A 19,076-nucleotide genomic window follows, 5' to 3' on the forward strand; every position below is an offset into this window, starting at 1 on the left:
CGCCGCGGCGGGTCCGCCGGGCCGCTAGGGGGCGCCGTGGCCGCGGAGCCCGCGCCGCCCCCGCCTCTCTGGCCGCCTTCCCCCGCCCTTTCCGTCTCTTCCGCCGCCGCCATCGCCGAGACGCCGGGCAGCTCCGCGCCATGGTGAGACCATCGGCCGCCATCCGCCGCCGCGCCGCATTTTCTCGAGCCCTCTCGCCGCCGCCGGCTGGCTTGGGCTTCCCGGCAGGCAGGCCGCGCGGGGTGGCGGGGCGGAGCGGCCGCGGCGGAGCGGGAGGGCCCCGGGTGTAACCTTTCCCTTCCCGTCCCCGCCTCGCCGAGGCCTGGCGGCCCGCCGGCCGCCTCACCGCGCGGGCTGCCGGTGCTTTTGCTCTCCGGGGCCTTCCGCCCGCGCTGGTGTGGCTGAGCGCCCGCGGTGGGGCCGGCCCGGGCCCGGCGGAGCTGCCTTCCGCCGGCTGCGAGGCGGGGGCTGCCGTGCGGGAGTAACGGCTGCTCTCTCTTCCAGTCGTCTCACAAGACGTTCAAGATCAAACGCTTCCTCGCGAAGAAGCAGAAGCAGAACCGGCCTATCCCGCAGTGGATTCGCATGAAAACGGGCAATAAGATCAGGTAATAAGATCAGCGGTTGTCTTGTGAGGAGCCGCAGCCTACAGCTGCACGAGTGTCAATCAGGCTGCCTGTGCCGTGGGAACTGAAGGCAGAAGCTGATTGTCTAAAAGCGTTCGTGCAAGCAAAAGTGCGATTTTGTGGCCGTGAATACCGTACAAGCATGCTAGTGCAGATACGTAACTCCACCCGATGCTGTCGGCCCGTTGTGTTTTCTTGAGGCAGTGTGGGGCTTCCGTGCCATTTCCTTCTGCTGCAGTTCAGTTCGTTCCAGTGCTCTGCAAGCATCCACAGGTGTTGGGTCATGGCACGTGTAAAGTGAAAGCGTGAACTGTATGTGTGGATAATTTATTCCAGAATTTGTACCCTGGTAGCCTCTGTGCTTCTGCTGTTCCCCTTCTCACCACCTTTCCCCTCTCTCATAGCTGTCCCTCTGGGTTCCTGCATTTTCAAGGAACAATACTTTACTGAGCATGGGTGTTCAAAGATACAGAAGATTGTGCATAAGGGAGCTAAGGCCTTGTTGGGGTCTGGGAGATAAAATTGATAGTATAAGGCCCTTGGCACACAACTGCAGAATTAATTTGCAATAGTTCCTTTTTGTTTGCCTATAGTGTTTATTTTCAAGCATTGTAGTTAGGAAATTGCAATGAGAGAGTACTGCAGAATACTAGGTAAATGTGGGGCATGCAGAAGACAGTGCATATCTGAACCCTCTGGGTTAAAAGCTTCAGCCAGTATAGTTCGGTCACTCACATTGTGCAGCTACCTTTTTATCTCATATGCTCCCTTGTCTAGACTTTTTAAGGGAACAGGATTTTTTCTCCCAGATAGTTTTTTGTCCTAAGTAGTGAGGAGAGTGATGGTAGCAGTGGGTGGCTCAGGCATTGAAACGGCACGGAACTGCCAGGTTCTGTTCCCATTACTTCTCCTAACTTGTTTATTTCTAGGAAAAATCAGTGTTGTGTGCCCCAGACTGTATCCTTGTCTTCCAGATACCAGCTCAGAATGGGCTTCTGTTTTAGCTAAATTGCAGTACTTTGGAATACTTTGTCATGGGGCAAGGGCAAAATCATGAATTTTTGTCTTGTGACACTTCATTACCTCCCCGGTCATCAGTTTTATCCAAACTGTGCTAAAGCAGGCTGCAATTACAGTGCTTCATTCCGTGGGAGTACTGCCATTTTCCTGCTGAGAGTAACTCTGTTAAACACTGTCTCCAGTTTCACCTACATGGTGGTGAAACTGTTTGTTCTTAACATGTACAAGTATGTACTCGTAAATGAATATACTTTCCCAGAAGAGGGCCTTTTCCATACGCTGCTGTGCTTTCCTATTTTGAACAAAAATGATACTTTTTGTGTTAGACTATGAACTACGTTCAAGGGATAGTTTTCATTATCATTGGACAGTCAGTACAAGATCACAGGTCTTGTCTCCAAAAAAAGAAGTAGGATATTCACACGCCACTGCTGATGTATCTCTGCGGGCATCGTTATCTCTTTGAGGTTTAGTTTCTGTTGCAGTAAGGTGCTAGTTGGTTAGTGAATGAAGAAAGTAAACAGAGATGGAAATTTAAAAAAATAAGTACACAGCTGATTATTGTTGCCACTATAGCACATAAGAAAGATTTCCGTCCTTTACTGTTGAGCTAATTCAAGGAGTTTTCAGTCTGCCTGGATCCTCAAACGTGTGTGTGCACTTTGCTAATTTACACTGCTTCTGTCTTAGGTACAACTCCAAAAGGAGACACTGGAGAAGGACCAAACTGGGCTTGTAAGAGAGACTGTCTCCTGGGAACTCTAATAAACACGTGTCTTTCTGCATCAGATTGATATACCCGTATGCTGTTCGGCGACCCCCAAGCAATTCCTTCTGTAGTGTTGGACTGCAATCCCCAGTGTTTGGTTTTTTTTATGAGCTAGTCTGGGTTATTGATGTTAACTGGGAAAATGTTGAAGTAATTTGCATCTGAAACATGAAGACTGTGTTCTATTAGTGTTCTTTCTTTCAGGCATCATCATGAGTATTGACAGTGTACAGGCTTACTAATAAATATGGACCTGAATGACTTGGTTGAAATTATTTCTCATATATATATGGTGGGATAGTAACTAACATTACTGTGAATATAATGTCACTTAGCGTGAGAAACCTTGTCAGCTCTTTTCAGATAGAGTAGGCTGTGTCTTCCTTTTCACTTACTGTAAACGTACCAGTTTGTAAACGTTTGAGAGCCAGACGTACCAATTTTTTAAAGAAAATGGGTAGAAATCAGAACTGATTTTAGAGGAGTTAATTTGAAGAAAATCTGTTATTAGACAAACTGAGATAGTTTGGTTGTTTTTTTTTTTTTAAGCATTTTAGAGGCAGGTTTGAAAAAGGCAGACTTCACTTCATGATCCATAGACCACTGTGGCTACAGTAACTCTGTTTGGAGTGTCAGCCTCTTATTACTTAACCCCAGGGAAGACTCTCGATTACATTTCTGGTAGATTTATGAAATGTTACTAAGAAAAGTAAACGGTGTTGTCAGAACTTGCTAAAGATGTGTCTGTATAGCTGCTGGGCGCATTTTATGGGGCCGGAAAGCAAAGCACACTGAAAATGCTCATCTGGGGTAAGGTGGCTTCCTGTTCGAGGTGTGCTGTGGTAGGTGAGGGGGATCCAAACTAACAAAACCTTTTGCTAAACCAAGTCACTCTCCAGTTACCTCCCTCTCTTACATTACACTTACACGTTGGATGCATATATGTTCCGTATGGTTGGCTTCTGTCACAGCGGCAGATTTTCAACTCCGCCATTATCTCCCGCATGGCCCTTTTGAACATGCAGAGTAGACCCCATAGTAAAGTGTAGCTAGGCCTGTTGGTCAGTTGGAAAACATTTTTACATGCCCAGAAGTACTATAAAAATACTTGCCCAGGGAGCGAGAACGCGGAGCTGAGAACAATCGGTGATATTGAATACCAAGATGACCCGTTCTGCGCCAGAGAGGCGTACTGCCAAGGCTGCCCCTGAACACCCCGCCTGTGTTAGCTGCGGGTGGCTCCTCGTGAACCTCACACCTGCGGTCGGCCGAGGATGGCAGCTTCTTACCCCGCGTGGGTCTGGCCACTGCACCTGCAGCACTGGGAGCCACTCTCGGGCAGGACGTGGCGCAGGGCAGCCCTTGGAGCCTGGGGTTAAGATCCTGGCTAGGGAGTGGATGCAGTGGAAGAATCAAATGAAAGAAAGTTTCACAAAGGAGGAGGAAAGGGAAGAGTATAGCAAGGGCAGTGGATAGATTTGTCTCCTATAAAATGGAATACTCCTATAGGCTGTAGTATATAATGTCTGCATGTTCCCTAGAATGTGTAATAGCCTCCTGAGTTTTGTTTGGAGCTCTGTGTTGGCTTGATCCAGTTCGTCTTGATGCCAGCCATAGGTGGAGCTTAATTTAAAACGTTCTCAGCAGAAGGGTGGTAACTCAAGATGTTGCTCAAAGGAAGAGTTAGCAACTATTTTAAGAAGGGGAGAGAGGAAAGAAAGGATTAAACTGCTCAGAGTAGTGAGCACTCCAGCTCCCTGATGCCGGTATTCTCTGTTGGGGCCTGTGAAACATCACATATTCACCGCAGGGAAGTGGAGGAGGAGGCAGCTGTGGCTCAGCACCGAGTCCTGCGTGGCTGCTGCTCCTTTCCCTTCTGCAGTGCAGACCTGGGATAGATGCTGTGGTCAGCTGGATGTGGCTGCAGCAAAGCCCATCCTGACGCTCGGAGCTGCGAAGGTGCTGTTTTCTGGGTTCAGCCTGCCGTGGTGGCTCAGTTCCTGGGTGGCAGCTTCCTGAGGAAGCTTCAGGCTACCACACCTTCTGTGTTGCTGCTTTTCATGTTGAAGGTACATAGATTTATCTCCTTCGTGTTACAATTCATAGCAAATAATGCTGGGCAGCAGCATGTACCAAGCCATGTATAAATGCATAACAAATACACACCTTGCTCAGAGTTCATGCCAGTCTCTCCCTCTTAAGGTGTGCTGGAGGTTTCTGTGAGCACAGGAGAGCAAGGCTGGGATTTTTACCAACTTCAGGACACTTCAGAAGTATCTTCTAGCTTCTTTTCCTGTCTGGTAAGAGTCTAGTTTCTGCTTCGTTATCAGGGGGAAGCAGTAAGTCTCTGCAACAGGAAAGCAGCAAACAGTATTGCCAGAGATGTTTCAACAGAGGCCCATGTGCTGCAAACACTTTTGCCCCAATGTTTTTTAAATCTCTTCTGTGCTCTTCTTTGCTCTTCTTTTTGAAGCAAGTGTTTGGGAAATAACAGCACTGTTGAGGATCAAAGATCAGCCTTGGAGCCCTGCAAACCACCCCCTGCCTCTTCATCACCACTGCTGGCAGGCAAAGCTGCTCACAGACTTTCTCTTTAATTGTGTCTATGAGGACCTGGCTGAGGAGGCAAAAAGTAATTTTATGGACTTGAGAATGGAAAGAGACAGTTTTCTCCATGGCATTTCTGGGAAAGCTTTCCTGAGCAATAGATTGAACTATTTATTACTATTTAGTAGAGAGTCTCCCTATTACTATCATTACTGTGCTATTTTTATTAGATGGAAGCAGCTTCTACCAAGGAGCTGCTTTGGAAAATAACCCCTTCTATTATTTTTCCCCACTTGACTGAATCTGCTTTTCAAATTGGACATTAAGGGATAGCACGAAGCAAATTTGGTACAAATTAAAATTGGGTTAAAATCAATCTTCTGCAGAACGTTAAGCAACACAAATACCTCTGGGTTCAAATTATTTCGGTTGTTTCTGTGGCAGCCCCCTTTGCCCTCTCCTTCCCTGTGAGAGTTGCGAGGGCTATCAGGGATCTCTGCAGAACTGGGCTAACACACGATAACAGACATCAACAGAAGCATTAAAGAAAAAAATCTAAATAATTTGCATATTCTAGTCCATTAATTTGGGTGGATATGGTTTTGTTTTCTGAGAAGCAAAGTTAGAGCTGATTGTATACTTGAGGAATATTTTTTAAACCTGTCTGTATTTCCAAACGGACTGCTCCTCGGTAGCTATGAAAATAAACTGTGCGAGACAGGGGTGGGTGACTGGAAGTGGCATGGTGTTTGGGGCAAACGGTGTACAGCAGCAGAAAGGGTACTGCAATTTGAAGAAGATCCTTTTTTTGCTCTGTGGAGAGGAACCCTTGCAGGGCAGTTAAGGCAGGGGATGGCGTTGATGAGTGTGTTGTAACACCACCCAGAGAAGCAGGGCTGTGGTCTTGCTCCTTCTGAAGTGCCTGCCTAATTTGCCTCAGAGCAGAATACAGCTCCAAACCCACAACCAAAAGATAGGGGAAAAAGCTGCCTTTAGGGGGTTTTGGTTAGCCGTCAAGGGGAGGCAAGCACTAAAAATCATTTAGTCATATTTAAGTGTAGCATTTGCCAGTTAAACTTTACTCTCGAATGGAACATTGAAGTCCAAGTTTCCTAGTAGCGTGTGACTAAGCTGCAGGTACAAATGCCAAGGAAACAGCTCCTTCCAGGGAATTCTCACTAATTCCACTGTTTATTCTGTTTATTACTCAGAGGAGGATGTAAGAGCAGTCCCGTGCCCTCTCCCTGGCAGCGTGCTGCCGCAAAAGGGTGACAGAGGACTAGCAGGTCAAAAAATATTTCATCAGACATGCACCCACCTATCTTACCAAGAGCACTTTGGTCACCAGAACTAAAGATTGCAGGTGTTTTGACATCAGAACTTTTCATGGAATTTGTGCTGGTGTGACCAGACTTGTTAGAAGCCAGCCTGCTGTCCTGTGGCATTGATGTGGCCAGAGAAGTTCTGGAAGGAGCTATGTTGCCACAGTCTTTAATCTATTAAAGCATTACAAAACCGGTGTAGATCAGGCATTAAATCCATTCCCAGTATGTTTTATATGTCTCTGCTGCTGACCTCAGTGATTAAAAAGATGTCCAGACACATCTATGTGTCCACCCAGTCACCTGGACTGGACACTGTCCAGTCACTGGATCACTGTCCGCTCATCTGGAGACTGTTCTTCCATGTTGTTGTGGTTTAACCCCAGTCACCAACTAAGCACCACACAGCCGCTCACTCACTTCCCCCACACCCAGTGGGATGGGGGAGAGAATCAGAAAAAAAAAGTGAAACTTGTGGGTTGAGATAAGAACAGTTTAACAGCACAGAAAGGAAGAAAATAATAATGTAACAACAATAATAAAATGACAATAATAATAAAAGGATTGCAATATATAAAACAAGTGATGCACAGTGCAATTGCTCACCACTTGCCAAACGATGCCCAGTTAGTTCCTGAGCAGCGACCCACGCCCAGGCCAACTCCCCCCAGTTCGTATACTGGACATGACATCACATGGTATCGAATACCCCTTTGGCCAGTTGGGGTCAGCTGTCCTGGCTGTGTCCCCTCCCAACTTCTTGTGCCCCTCCAGCCTTCTTGCTGGCTGGGCATGAGAAGCTGAAAAATCCTCAACTTCTTGTAAACATTACTTAGCAACAACTGAAAACATCAGTGTGTCATCAACATTCTTCTGGTACCAAACTCAAAAACATAGCACTACACCATCTACTAGCAAGACAATTAACTCTCTCAGCTGAAACAAGGACACATGTATCGTCCACTGCAGACTGGGTTATCCCAGTGTCCAAGCAGCATTTCAGAGCACAGTCTGAATATAAACAGGGTTTGCTCAGGGGCTGTGAAACCCACGGGCTCAAGTTCTCCAGAGCGAGTTACCCATGTATCATTTTGCATCAAGGTGCAAATTCACCTGTGTGGCCAGGTGAGATATGATTTTTAGTCCCTCGGTCACCTCTGCAGACCCCCAGAAAGGCAGCTGGAAAGATTTAACCACGACTCCCATCTGAGGTGTCTCCATGAGGGCTGCTGCTCTGCGATGGGGAACAGAAACTCCCCAGTTGCTGTCTGAGAGTCACTTCTCAAATGGGACTGCTATTTAAGGGGGTAGAAATGGTCTCATGGTGATGAAAAAGAGGAAGGGGCAGTTGTTTTTCTGGAGATATTTTGAAGCAGCCCTGGCCTTCGAGAATGTGAAAAGCAAGTTGAAATCAGCTGGGCAGAGTTCCATTTGGTGAACAAAACACAAACAGGCGAGCAGAGGCTTTGCCCTTTTAATGCAGTTACCAGTACATACACGTGGGGTTATGCTGCTACAGGGATGTTCCTCAAGAGTTTAATTTTTGAGCATAACCTCAGTAACAACAAAGATAATCTCACAGCCTTCATACCTTTTCCATGGTTTTGAGCAATGCATCATCTTTCCAGAGTTGCTCCTGGACTCCAGTCCCTGCGGGAGCCACCGCAAGCCACCCCACTGGGCATCCCTCCTGCCTCCTCCGCTCCAGCCCCCATCCCCAGTGGGGCTGAGCATCTCAGGCTCCCCTGGACGGGGGTCCCCAGGGAAGGGCTGCCAGGGGGACTTGTCTTGCACTTTGAAAGACTTCTCTAGGTCCGGCCTCCTCTGGCAAACGGGCACTCCAGCTCTTACTTTACTGAGAAACAGCTTTGTCTGTCATAAACAAACAGCAACCCAGAGGAGGCGCATGTGGCAGAGATCTGGGGATCTCACAGGGAGCTGGAAAGCGATTGCAGCTCGGTGGCACAGTCTGCTTGTCTGTACCCGCTCTCCCTGCCGGCAGAGAAGCGTACATAAAAAAGTGTTTGGGCGGGGGGTTGTTTCTGAAGCCATACTTTCTTCTCCATTGTCAGCCCAGTGCCAGGCCTCTGGCATCTCAGAGTATGGTTGTGAAATATTTAATTATATTCTGCCAGTGTCTCCATCCAGGCACCCAAGGCACCATGACCAGTCCAACCTCACAGCATTGCTGGGAGCCAGGGCAGCGCCGACAGCCTCATTTTACAGGTGGGAGAACCAAGTCACCGAGTTGCTGTGTGACCTACCTTCAGTCACACGCAAAGTCTGCCAGCAGCCCGGGACAGGCAGCCCAAACGTCCATCCCTGGCCCCCAACACGGGACACCACCTCCCGTAGTGGGTCAGCATGCCCCCACAGGCACACGGGGTGTCGGAGAAGCAGCTCCCTGCAGCAGGGCTGGCCCGTGAGCCCCCACCGCGGGGCTCTGCTGGGCTGCAAGCAAGGAGTCCCCATTAGCAGGGGCAGGGGGCAAAACCCCCTCCGGGGACAGGTGGTTTTTTGGAAGGTCTGTCCCCAGGCAGTGCTCCCAATGGCTGTGGTTGCTACACACACACTCACGCTGGCACAGCCCCAAAACACCACGCGAGACCTGGGGTTTGGAGGCGAATGGACCAGGGGAGCTTCAGCGCTCTTGGAAGAAAGCAGATGCCTGTCTGACAAAGGCCCGGAGTGTTGACAAGCACCAGGAGCGCTGGGCTTTCCCCTCAGCCCTGGAGTCCACACAGTCCCGCCCTGCCCTGGCCTCTCTGGATGACTTACAGTTGTTGTTGGTGTTGTGAGAGCCCAGCTGGACCAAGTCCTCCTCCAAGGCCCCCGCCAGCTCCTTCAGCTCCCTGGAGGTGTCTGCCCTCAGGTACTGCCAAGCCTTGCGCCCGTTGTGGTCCCTGCGGCTGGTGTCCGCCCCGTAAGCTCCCACCAGCACTTTGATGAGCAGCTCGTGTCCCTGCAGGGCAGCCAAGTGCAAGGGGGTGAGCCCGCCACTGGCGGTGGGGATGTTCACGTTGACGGGATAGCCGTTCTTCTGGGCGTGGGACATGACCTGGATGAAGCTCTCATGACGGCCATGCTTGGCAAGCCAGTGGAGAGCGGTGAAGCCTGTCACAAAGTCTTTCCTGGTCAGCAGGCTGGGATCCAGGTCCATCAGCCTGACGATGTTGTCCGCATCGCCCTGGGCCACCGTCAGCAGCCACTCGTGCTCCAGGGGATCCAGGGCAAGGGACAGCACCTCGGGGCTCTGCTCGGGCTTCTGCTCTTGGTGTGGCCCTGCAAGGAGACTGCTGCTGTTGGATGTCTTCTGAGTGGTGGCGAACCGCATGCTGCTGCCAGGGCTGTTGCTCTGCAGGAGGATTTCCTTCAGCTCCTTCCTCCGGGTACTGCTGGGGCTGACGGAGAGCCTGCCTGCAGTCCTACCCCAGCTCCCCGGGCCTTGGCTGCCCCAGCCGGCGCTCCTGTTGGTGTCCATCTTCTGCAGCGGATGGAAACGCTCTCTGGTCCCCGCGGCGGCCGGCCAGAGATGGGAGCTGCGGGCTAGGCTCCCCGCTTGGGGCTGGGTGGCTTCCAGGAAGGTGAACGTCCGGATGATGCCAGCTACCCTCTGCCCTGCCGGGCCTCGCTCCCGCTCCCGCCGGGCCATGGCGGGTGCCTTCTGCGGGGCTGGCCGGCAGCCGGCTCCCCGGCAAGGCACAGCTCGCGGCTCGTGCTCCCCAGCTCTCACCCCGCGCTTCCTGCCTCGGCGTTAGGCAAAGGAGGAACCAACCCTGCACGGCAGGAGGGTACGTTGGGCATGGCGGCGGATCCGCGGCGCTGCCACACTACCGGGGCGGTGCAGGCGACCTTTGGTCATCCTACGTCTGCGGCTGCCGCCGGCGCCGGGCACGGCCGTAGCCGTGGGCTGTCCGCTCCCCTGCGGTATCCCAGAGGGAGAGCGGGTGTGTGTGCGGCACCGCTGGGGTGGGCAGAGGCGGGGGGGGGTCCTGGGCAGCCCGATGCTGGGGCTATAGAGGAAATTGGATTAACTGGGTTTTTCTCTGTGAATAGTCTCGTTTAGCACTAGTGGCTTAGCATTAGCAGCTAAAGTAGCTGAAGCCTTAGGCTGCGAGAGCTGACCAAGCGTCAACTTTTGATAAAACTAATGCTGCTAACAAAGAACTCAGTGGATACGAGCGGAATGAAGAAGATGAGGACCAAGGAGACAATTCCAGGACAATGAGGTAACTTCAGAAGGCCAGCCCAGAGACAGTGAAAACCAGTAAGAAATCAAGAGACCACCTACCAGAATTAAGTGATTGCACTTAGGGATCAGGTAACGGGTGGTATGGGTATAATTGGGAGGTGTGAATTGGGGTGGGGGTCCCTCTCCAGAGGCAGCCAGCTCAAGCTGTAACCAAAGAATACAAGACTAATTGGAAACCTTCACTTGGACTTGGCATTCTCAGTGGAATCCTAGGTTCAGACCCTGTTATGGTGGCTGGCGTGTGTAAATCTGTAACACTGGTCCTGGGGACACCCCAAAGCGCCGGGTGCCTTGCTGAGGCACCTGCCTTACAGCTCCCCCCAAAAATTGCCCCCCACCGTTGCAATGCTTCTCCTTGGTACTGTGCTCAGGAAGGCTGAGGGTACTGCCCCACGGGGCCACTTTCCCACTCACCGGTGGGTCTCCATGCTGTAAGGGAGACCCAGCCCAGGGCGGTGTTTTGGGTCCCTTGCCACCTGATGTTTCAGCCCAGCAGCATTTTGGCCTTCCTTTCTTGCTGTGTTTCACTTTCCAGCAAGGCCCCGTGCCCCGCACTGTTGGCAGCTGCAGCCACCAGCAGTTTGTACCCTAATTTTGTTAGGAATCAGGACAAACTCCTCTGCCCCAAAAGCCCCCAGTCCTGTTTCTCCAAAGGCCTTTCTTATCCGTGACTCCTCAAATACGCATAGCATGGCTGAACTGCCACCAGGTGGTTTTGCGACTGATCTGACAGCTAAGAGCCGTGCCAGCCCCTTCAACCCTTTTCTTTGCCTTCCCTAAGCTTTAGCCCTGCTCTAACCTGCCCCAGGCTGGTCGTCAGCCCTGGAGGGAGCTTTGCCTTTCTCCAACCACTTGGACCAGTTTTTCTGGGATGTGTGGGGAGCCGGCGTCATCCCATGAAGCCCAAATGACTGGTGGTGAAAACATAATTGTCCCCTTGCTCCCTTTCTGGCGCTGCCTGGTTTTGTCACTGGCTGTTGGTGGCTTCTGCGGGCTCAGGGAGGCAGCGAACTTGACCCACGCTGCTGTGGGATCCTGGGGAATGGTTTAAAACACTTGTTGGGTGGCAGCTGGGGAAAACAAGGAGGGAAACGAGGGCACCGACGGTGCAAAGCAAAGCACCCCTTTAGGGCCACCCTGGTTGTGCCTGCATTAGGGACTGGTCACACTGGTGAGCTCTGACCAGGCTAAAACTGGGGTGCCAAACCTGTGGGCTTTACTAGGGGGTCCCAGGGGCTGGGAAAGTTACTTGCTTTGGGTATGGACTGAGGTTCCTCTCTCTCAGCTTTTGTTTGATGTTTGTGCTGGCATCAAATGAAGGGAAACCCGAGTGGCACCAGCTACACCCTGAAAGCAGCAGATGGGCTTATCCAGCCCCTGCCCGCTGGGCCGGGGAGCAGAGGCTGCGTCCAAGGGCCGAGAGGGGCCGGGGAAGGGGCTGTACCGCCACCGGACGAGAAATTGGCACAGCCGCCATCAATCGGTGTCCGAAACGAGCACAAACCGTCCCGAGGGACCTCAGGCGAAGTGCGCAAAAGCGCACAGACGTTTTATTTTCAATAGCAAGTGACCTACTGAGGCTAGGAGACCTCAGACCCAAACCATAAACCCCAGCCCAGGCTCAGCGCTGCACGGCTCTGCCCTTAGCCTTGGCCGGGTGCGCGGCCCCGGGTTACCGGAGGGGCCAGCGGGCAGGCTGTCCCCCCCCCCCGGGCCTGCCCTGAGGAGCCAGTGCGGGGGGAACCCATCACCCTGCCGGGAGCGGGCAGGGGCCGGGGGAGGCCGCGGTGGCGGGCAGGGCGAGGCCGGGCTGCAGGCAGCGGCCCGCCGGACAGCCCGCGGAGCGCTGGCAGCGGCTCCGGGGGCTGCGGAGCCGCTGGCTCCCGCCCCGGCCCCGCTCGCCGCCGCCCCGGCTGCCTCCGGCCCCCTCAGCCCGCCGGGCCCCGCGCCCCGCCACACTGTGGCGGCGGCCCCGCCCGCAGCCCGGGCTGCACCATCGCGGGCGGCCGCGGGGGGGGTGGGAGGGAGACCGGCAGCCCCGCGCCTCCCGGAGAGGAGCGGCGGGACCGGCGGGACCGAGCCGGGCGGGGGAGCGGGGGGGGGGGGGAGAGGCGGGGCGAAGGGGCGGTGGCGGGGGGGTGCGCGGCGGGTTCGACCCCCCCCCTCCCCCCGCGCGGTGATGCGGTGGGCGCGCCCAGAGCCGCCCGCCGGGCCGGGGCGGGCGCTGTGGCGGGCTCGCAGCGATGGCGGCGGCCGAGGTGGCGCGGCAGGTGGGAGCGGGCGCCGGGCGGCGGCGGCCTCCTGCGGGCCGAGCATGGCCGGGACGGCCGGTGGGAGAGCCTGGCATGGCCGGGGCGGCGGGTCGGGGCGGGTCGAGCCGGGCCGGGCCGGGTTAGGGTGCGCTGGGTGGGGCGCGGGCTGCGGGGGTACCGGCGTGGGGCCTCCCGCGGGCTCCGGGGTTCGGCCCGGGGCGGCGGCGGCCTCTGAGGGGGGGTCGGGGTTTGGGGGCCGCTCTGAGGGGAGCCGGGGTTACCTGGGGGGAAGGGAGGTTTGGGGGCCGTCTCCCCCCCTGCTGGCTGCGGGGCAGCAGCCCGGCCCGGCGACCTTGGGCTGCCCGCACCGGGGTGGGTCCGGGGGTCCTGCCCCGCCGGTTCCTCCGTCCCTGGGCCCCGCCGCGGTCGCAGAGGGACCCGCAGCGCAGCCCGGGGCTGGCCGGACTGCCGTGCTGGGGAGGCCTCATCCTGCACCCTTACCCTGGGCTGGGGACCCCTCGCCAGGCCAGGGTGTGGTAGCGGGCGAAGCGCTCCTCGGCATCCCCATCTCTCCAGGGATGCTGTTCTCCTCCCAGAGAAGCCGTCATTCCGTGCTCGTTAGGGCGTGATGCGGAGAAGGTCGTCAGTCCGGCACCGTGTGCCGCGGAGGAACCGTGGGAGCCCTCGCTGAACATCGGCGCCACGTCCCTGCTACGCTTTGTCCCCGAGGGTCCCCCCACGGTGTCGTCCCCGGTGTCGTCCCCCGGTGCCCCGTGGGCACACTTGCTGCCGCCGGTGCTCGCCTGCCTTCCTAGCGCAACGCAAAGCTCTCTGCCTGCCTGTGGAGAATTATCCAGAAGAGGAGCAGAGGGAGTTGAGCCACCTCTGCGTTTGGTAGAGAAATGCTAAGGAGGCATCTGTAGCGCGTTTGCATGCGGAAGCATTTTGTCTGTGATTTGATGGGCTTCCAACTTTTGTGTCCGTGCGTTAGTACAGAAATAATACTTGAGATGAATGCTTGCCGTTTCGTCTTCAAAGCAGTAGGTTTTAGCATGGACCAAATCTTGTCGAACGGGTAGATGTAGCCATTCCTTGCCAGTTTGTGATGTTATTTCCTCCTGGACATACCCATTGCCTTGTATGTGACTGCCAGGGTATGTAAAGTGACTCACTTGCTCCCCTGTCTTTTAAGGAAATTGAGCGTTAGGCTTTCCTAAGATAATGCACAGGAGTTTCAGACATCTGCTAGTGGCCTGGAATGAATTGTGATACAGCACAGCCTCTCTTTGGAGGCAAAAGGGAAAGCTAGCTCTGAGACGGATGTGAAATTAGTGTGCTGCAAATTGAAAATGTCTTTGTCCAGACAGACGACTTGTCAGCCCAGGTCTTCGGCATCCGGTCGCGGCTGGGGTTGGTGAAACAGTCAGCCGTAACATCCTGGTGATGCAGAGGGCTGCCGTGTTTGTGTTGACGGGGTTAAACACATGCGAGAGCTGGGGTTGGGTATGTAGGGGAGTTGGGGTCACCACCCTGCCTCTGTCCCAGCAAACCCTTGATCTAAACCAGCATTTATTGTGGAGATGGTTGGGTGCAGGATTTAAACGCTGAGACCCACAGGGGATGTGTCCACTCTGCTCCCCGTGGGTGGTAGACAGGTGCAGAGGACTGGCTTGCCGGGCACTGTCTAACTCTCAATCTCTGTAGTACAGTTCAGAAAAATCATTAAGACTGCTGATATAGATACGTATTTTTTTAATTGCTGGAGGAGACTTCTGGGAACATATCCAAACAGCATGGCATTTCTGCAGCCCTTTGGCAGGGGCATAAAGAAATGTAATCTTAAGAGCTGTCAGAATTTGAGATTTCGGAAGCACTTGACTGTTTGTGAATGTTGAATGGCTGAATGATGCAATGCGCCTGAAGAAGGGTGGTCAGTGGTCAGGAGCTTTGGTGAGATGTTTCTTGCTTTCCGTGGTGGCTGATTCAGAATTCTTTCTCTCCCACTTTCCTGTTATTTTTCTTTTATATGTGTCCTGACAATTTGTTATCAGCCAAGCAAGGAAAAGAAATACAAGGTCTTTAGCTACACTTTACATTCCTGCTTTGCATTTATCTCATGAAGGATGTTTATACTGTCTGCTGGATAATTTTCTCATTGCATAAGAGAATTGCACACTTGTACAAGTGAGAAGTAATTGGTAGAAGTGTTGTTCTAATTTGCTGTTTAATCAGAGCCAAATGCAGTCTGGGGAAGTGGATGCCATAACACCGAGGTCATGAGAAGGGATCTGATGTTGTTCTGGCTTAAAGATGATGTGAAAAACTGTGGTGTGGAAACCTGAACTGAGGTTCTGCCTTGCTTTGTGATTTGTCATTTGACTTCTTGTGCAAGAGTTGTCTCGGGTATGGGGGTTAACCCCCCAGGTCTCAGCTTTATGGGGTGGCAGAGGGGCAGGAGAGTGGGTGCTGTGAGCATTGGCAGTGGTCGTGAAACCCTGTGAGCATTGCTTAATTTGTTTTTGTTGAGGGATGGTGCTGTTTTGTTTGTTGCAGCTGTTTGGAAATCCTCTGAAGAAAGTCTCCACAGCCTTGGCGTCTGAAGTGATTCTCATCTGGGGAGAGGTGGGAAATTGCGTCGGAAGTACTAAATGTCAGCTGTCAGCGTCCTAAACAGAAACACTCTTTTCAATTAGATGCAGAAGAAGTATTGTACTGCAGTCTTTGGGAGCGTTTTCTTGTTGCACGGGCCTCATTTAGACATGGGGTCCCTTGGGTTCAGAGCTGTAGCATTCTTTATTTGCTGTGCTGTGCCCGAATATTGCCAAGTGGAGGCTTTTCCTTTGCCCTGGTGTCCTTTTTCATTGTTCCTTTAGTCTAGGCCACCAGAAATTGTCCTGAATATGGAGTGTTGACATTTGCAATGAACAGCACCGTTGCGTGTCTCGGGGAGGATGCTCTGCTTTATCTCCACAAAGCAGTAATAGCCTCTTGGCGTTCCGAGGACGTTGGGAGGTGACAGCACTGTACCTACTTGTGTAAGGCAGATCAAGGCAGAGACGCACATTCAGCAAGATTTTCCTCTAATCGTTTTTTCATCCTGAGGACCCTGGAGTGATTCAAACACCTGGAGTCTAAATCTTGCCCATTTTGTGTAAACCGATATATAATGTGGAGTGCTTTCAGGTTTGGGGTCATTTATTATAACATCTTTGTATTTTCCATGCATTTCTGATAGTTCTCGGTAAGAATCAGAGTAGGTGGGGGTGGTTTCTGTGGCAAGGAAAAGCCCTAACAAAAGGTGTGTAATTCTTCCAAAGACAGGGGAAAAATAAAATAACCTCTCCAAGTGGCTACTCTTTACTTTCACTCCACAATAGCCCTGCCTGGTAATGCAGCAAGAGAGCGTGTTGCTCTTTTTGTTCTTTTAATCTTGTTTGTGGCAAACACGCTTTGCTTCCTCCCGAGCAACAACAGCCCATTCTATCCTAAGGGGTCACTCTGTGTATGTGGGGGAAAAAAAAGGCATCTGCTGTCTTGGTGTGGTGCCAGTATTCACACTGGCTTCCCAGAGATCCCGTCTTTGTCTTTGTTCCAAGAAGATGCTAACTTAAAATAGAGAGTATGGAAGGACTCTCAGCCATCCAGTGCTCACTGATGCTGGTGGAAAAAGCCTTCACACAGACAATAGTTAAACCTTGCTTACCTTGTTGGTACCTCTTTATACGTTTTAAATTTGCCCTGAAGGATTGTTTTTGAAGATAAATCATGGAAGATAGCTCTTGAACAGTTTTTCAGCAAAAAGCTTATAAGCTTAGCATATTTTCCTTCAGTTTTGAACAAGGTAATACAAATCTACATTTAATGTACAGGCAGGATGACTAATTGCTGTGTTCATATGTTGTTTATGATGGTGCTGTTTATATATAGCAGTATTTGGGATACAGAGACACCACTTGGTGCGTGTAGTCTAGTGACTTGCACTGTTTCTTGGTGGATCAGATAGAAAATGTTCCTTTTCTCTCTGCAGGTCTGGTAATTGCTGACAACTTTCTGGTGTGTGTCAAAACCAGTCTGACCTTAAAACATTATTTCTTGTGTTTTTTTTCACCGCATCTGATTTCTTGATGCCTTGGCCAAGGAGGCTTTGGATTTTTAGCCAGAGTAGCACAGTATACCTCATGGCTGTGTACTTAACATGATGGCTCAGCTGCTGTGACTGGAAATCAGATTTTGCAGTACTTGTTTCCTGGCCTGTAGCAGATGTGATGTGTGGTTTAACTGCATTATGAAACCACAGGTGACTAGAAAAAGAGGCTACAGGAAATGACTTTCAGGCTGAATTCTGTGCAACAGTAAATGCCTCCTCTCAGCCGAGAGCGGCTTAACTTCTACCATTTATTTTGTTCCATCTGGGTCACACTTATATTTAGGGATGAGGAGAAGGTTTGTTCTTAATGAGAGCCTACACTCCCTCCCACGTTTCCTGGGGAGGGTAGTGTTCAAACAGCCTTCCAACGGTGCAGTGTTAAGGCTGAGTATTAAAAATACACTTGATATTTCTCCTTCCCCAGGAGGAGTCTGCTTGCGGTTCTCTCGCACGCCTTTGTGGACTCTGTCCACCCATCTGTTCTGCACCGGTGCCATGGTTGTCTTGCTGCAGATCATGAGATACCCCAGTGCTGGGTTTTTGTTTTGGTGAAAGCAGTTTAGGAGAGTTTAGGTGTGTTGTCACAAAATCTGCATGCCTGACGGTCTCCCTTTCTTCTGCTTTAGCTGTTTGTTTGTGAATTATTGAGCCTCGGAGCTGCATCCTCAGAAGGCAAAAACAGAATCTGCTGGGGAACTCGAGCGCCTTCCCGATGAACATGTCGTTTGGAGGCAAGGTGCTCAGGAATTAATAAAACGCCATATTTGGTGAACATCTTGGCAGGAAGAGTCAGATTAATACACAAAATATGGCTAAGGGGGAAACGTATTTACACATCACAGGGTGGTAAATATGGTTAATGGCTGAAGTGTATTTGGAGCCTCATATTTGGAAAAAAACCCACACTGGCAAAACAGTAACAAGGCAAGTAATCGTAGTCTGAGGCTACTGTAGTAAATGCAGTCCGTGGGGATTTTTTCCTAGCCTAAAATACGAGTGCCATTAACAGAAGAGGGAAAACCAGTATGCCGTCCCTATAAACAGGCTTTCAAGATATGTGAAAACACGATTTTGAAAGAGTAAGTTAAAAATTACACCCTATAAACTCTTGCCTTTTGGCTGTAGTATTTCTTGTGAACTGATGATGTCCCTGAAAGGCCAGAGGGGACTTTTCTGTATTTGACACTAAAATACATTGTTAAGAAAAGCCTTTGCTCCAGAGAGGGAAATACCTTTTTGGGGGGCTGCAGGAGGGGAGCTTTCCAGTATGCACAAATATGTGGGGTTAGCACTGACTCTCCATTTTGCATGATACCATTTCTGAGGTTGAGCCTCTGCATGTAGTTCATTACTGTCTGCTGTGCCGGTTTGGAACCCAGAGTGCCTTATCATACACAGGCCTTTGTGCAATGGCCAGGTGAAAATTTCTGACCCCCCCTCCAGAAGCAAGCAGCTGTGCTGGGTGTGGAGCACAGCATGAGCAGGAGTTGGAGCTCGGCCGTTCTGCTTCCCAGGACAGAAAGGGGACACCTGGCCAGGGAGACTGGGTTAGTGGTGTGGGACACAGGAGGGAGCAGGGCGTGGGAGCAACTTTTCCTGAAGTCGTTTTGGTGGCTGGGCAGGAGAAGCCCATGCCCCCCAGCAGGCAGGTTTGGGTACCTCCACTCCCAAACCCCTGTGCAGGCTCCCTTCTGATGGGCCTGTGTGGTTATGAGCAGCTCAGTTCTGGACACTTTTTCTCAGCTTTTTTTTTCCTGTTTAGTTCCCAGCTTTGAAAGAGATGCTCCGAAGCTCAGAGAGCAACACTCAGAGCTGGAGAAGACCTGCTACCTTGTGTGGTCTGGCCTCCTGCCCATGCAAGCATCTTCCTTGCAGCTTCCTTCAGTGATCCCCAATTTTCTGGTGCTAATGTGCATTTTATAGATTTGGACAGACTCCTGTTTGCAGTCTGAGATTTTCATCTTCGCAACAATATGGAAGATACTGCTGTGTTTGATAGCTTGAAGACTATTCTCTGCTGTTTCTATGCTACAGCACTTGAGCTTTGCAGAGGCAGTGTGTTTGGGTTGTTCAATTACTAGATGTAGGTACAGATTTCCTAACTGTTTCTAGCTAGTTTCTATAATTGCAGCTGTGAATGT

The 19,076-nt window shown here is 51.8% G+C and overlaps 3 protein-coding genes and 1 non-coding gene across 14 annotated transcripts in view; 3 read left to right on the forward strand and 1 right to left on the reverse strand.

The window, feature by feature from the left end:
• Positions 1-2,676, forward strand: RPL39 (ribosomal protein L39). The gene is made up of 3 exons (XM_069811076.1): positions 1-143; positions 505-608; positions 2,337-2,676. The coding sequence occupies exons 1-3, from the start codon at positions 141-143 to the stop codon at positions 2,383-2,385; spliced, it is 156 nt and encodes a 51-aa protein (XP_069667177.1). The 5' UTR covers positions 1-140; the 3' UTR covers positions 2,386-2,676.
• LOC138690803 (small nucleolar RNA SNORA69) lies at positions 1,743-1,875 on the forward strand. Its single transcript, XR_011329593.1, has one exon. It is a non-coding gene; the product is annotated as a small nucleolar RNA SNORA69 (small nucleolar RNA).
• Positions 2,677-7,744: 5,068 nt separating the features above from the next.
• SOWAHD (sosondowah ankyrin repeat domain family member D) lies at positions 7,745-10,242 on the reverse strand. 2 transcript variants are annotated; one of them, XM_069811073.1, is made up of 2 exons: positions 9,063-10,242; positions 7,745-8,276 (listed from the first exon to the last, which is right to left on the reverse strand). In XM_069811073.1, exons 1-2 carry the CDS (start codon positions 9,934-9,936, stop codon positions 8,137-8,139), a joined length of 1,014 nt encoding a protein of 337 aa, XP_069667174.1. In that variant the 5' UTR covers positions 9,937-10,242; the 3' UTR covers positions 7,745-8,136. The 2 variants fall into 2 exon arrangements, with proteins under 2 accessions (XP_069667174.1, XP_069667176.1); XM_069811075.1 differs by having other exon boundaries at positions 8,150-10,242.
• Positions 10,243-12,683: 2,441 nt separating this feature from the next.
• SEPTIN6 (septin 6) overlaps positions 12,684-19,076 on the forward strand; it is a 32,449-nt gene continuing 26,056 nt past the window's right edge. For 8 of the 10 annotated variants that reach the window (XM_069811067.1, XM_069811070.1, XM_069811066.1 and 5 more), the window contains exon 1: positions 12,765-12,866. In XM_069811067.1, the coding sequence (XP_069667168.1) occupies positions 12,780-12,866 (87 nt within the window). In that variant the 5' untranslated portion in view covers positions 12,765-12,779. Of the gene's footprint in view, positions 12,867-19,076 lie in introns of all 10 variants that reach the window. The other 2 variants (XM_069811072.1, XM_069811065.1) reach the window with 1 other exon arrangement.

This window comes from Haliaeetus albicilla, chromosome 23, assembly GCF_947461875.1.
Source record: "Haliaeetus albicilla chromosome 23, bHalAlb1.1, whole genome shotgun sequence".
Classification (NCBI taxonomy): Eukaryota; Metazoa; Chordata; class Aves; order Accipitriformes; family Accipitridae; genus Haliaeetus; species Haliaeetus albicilla.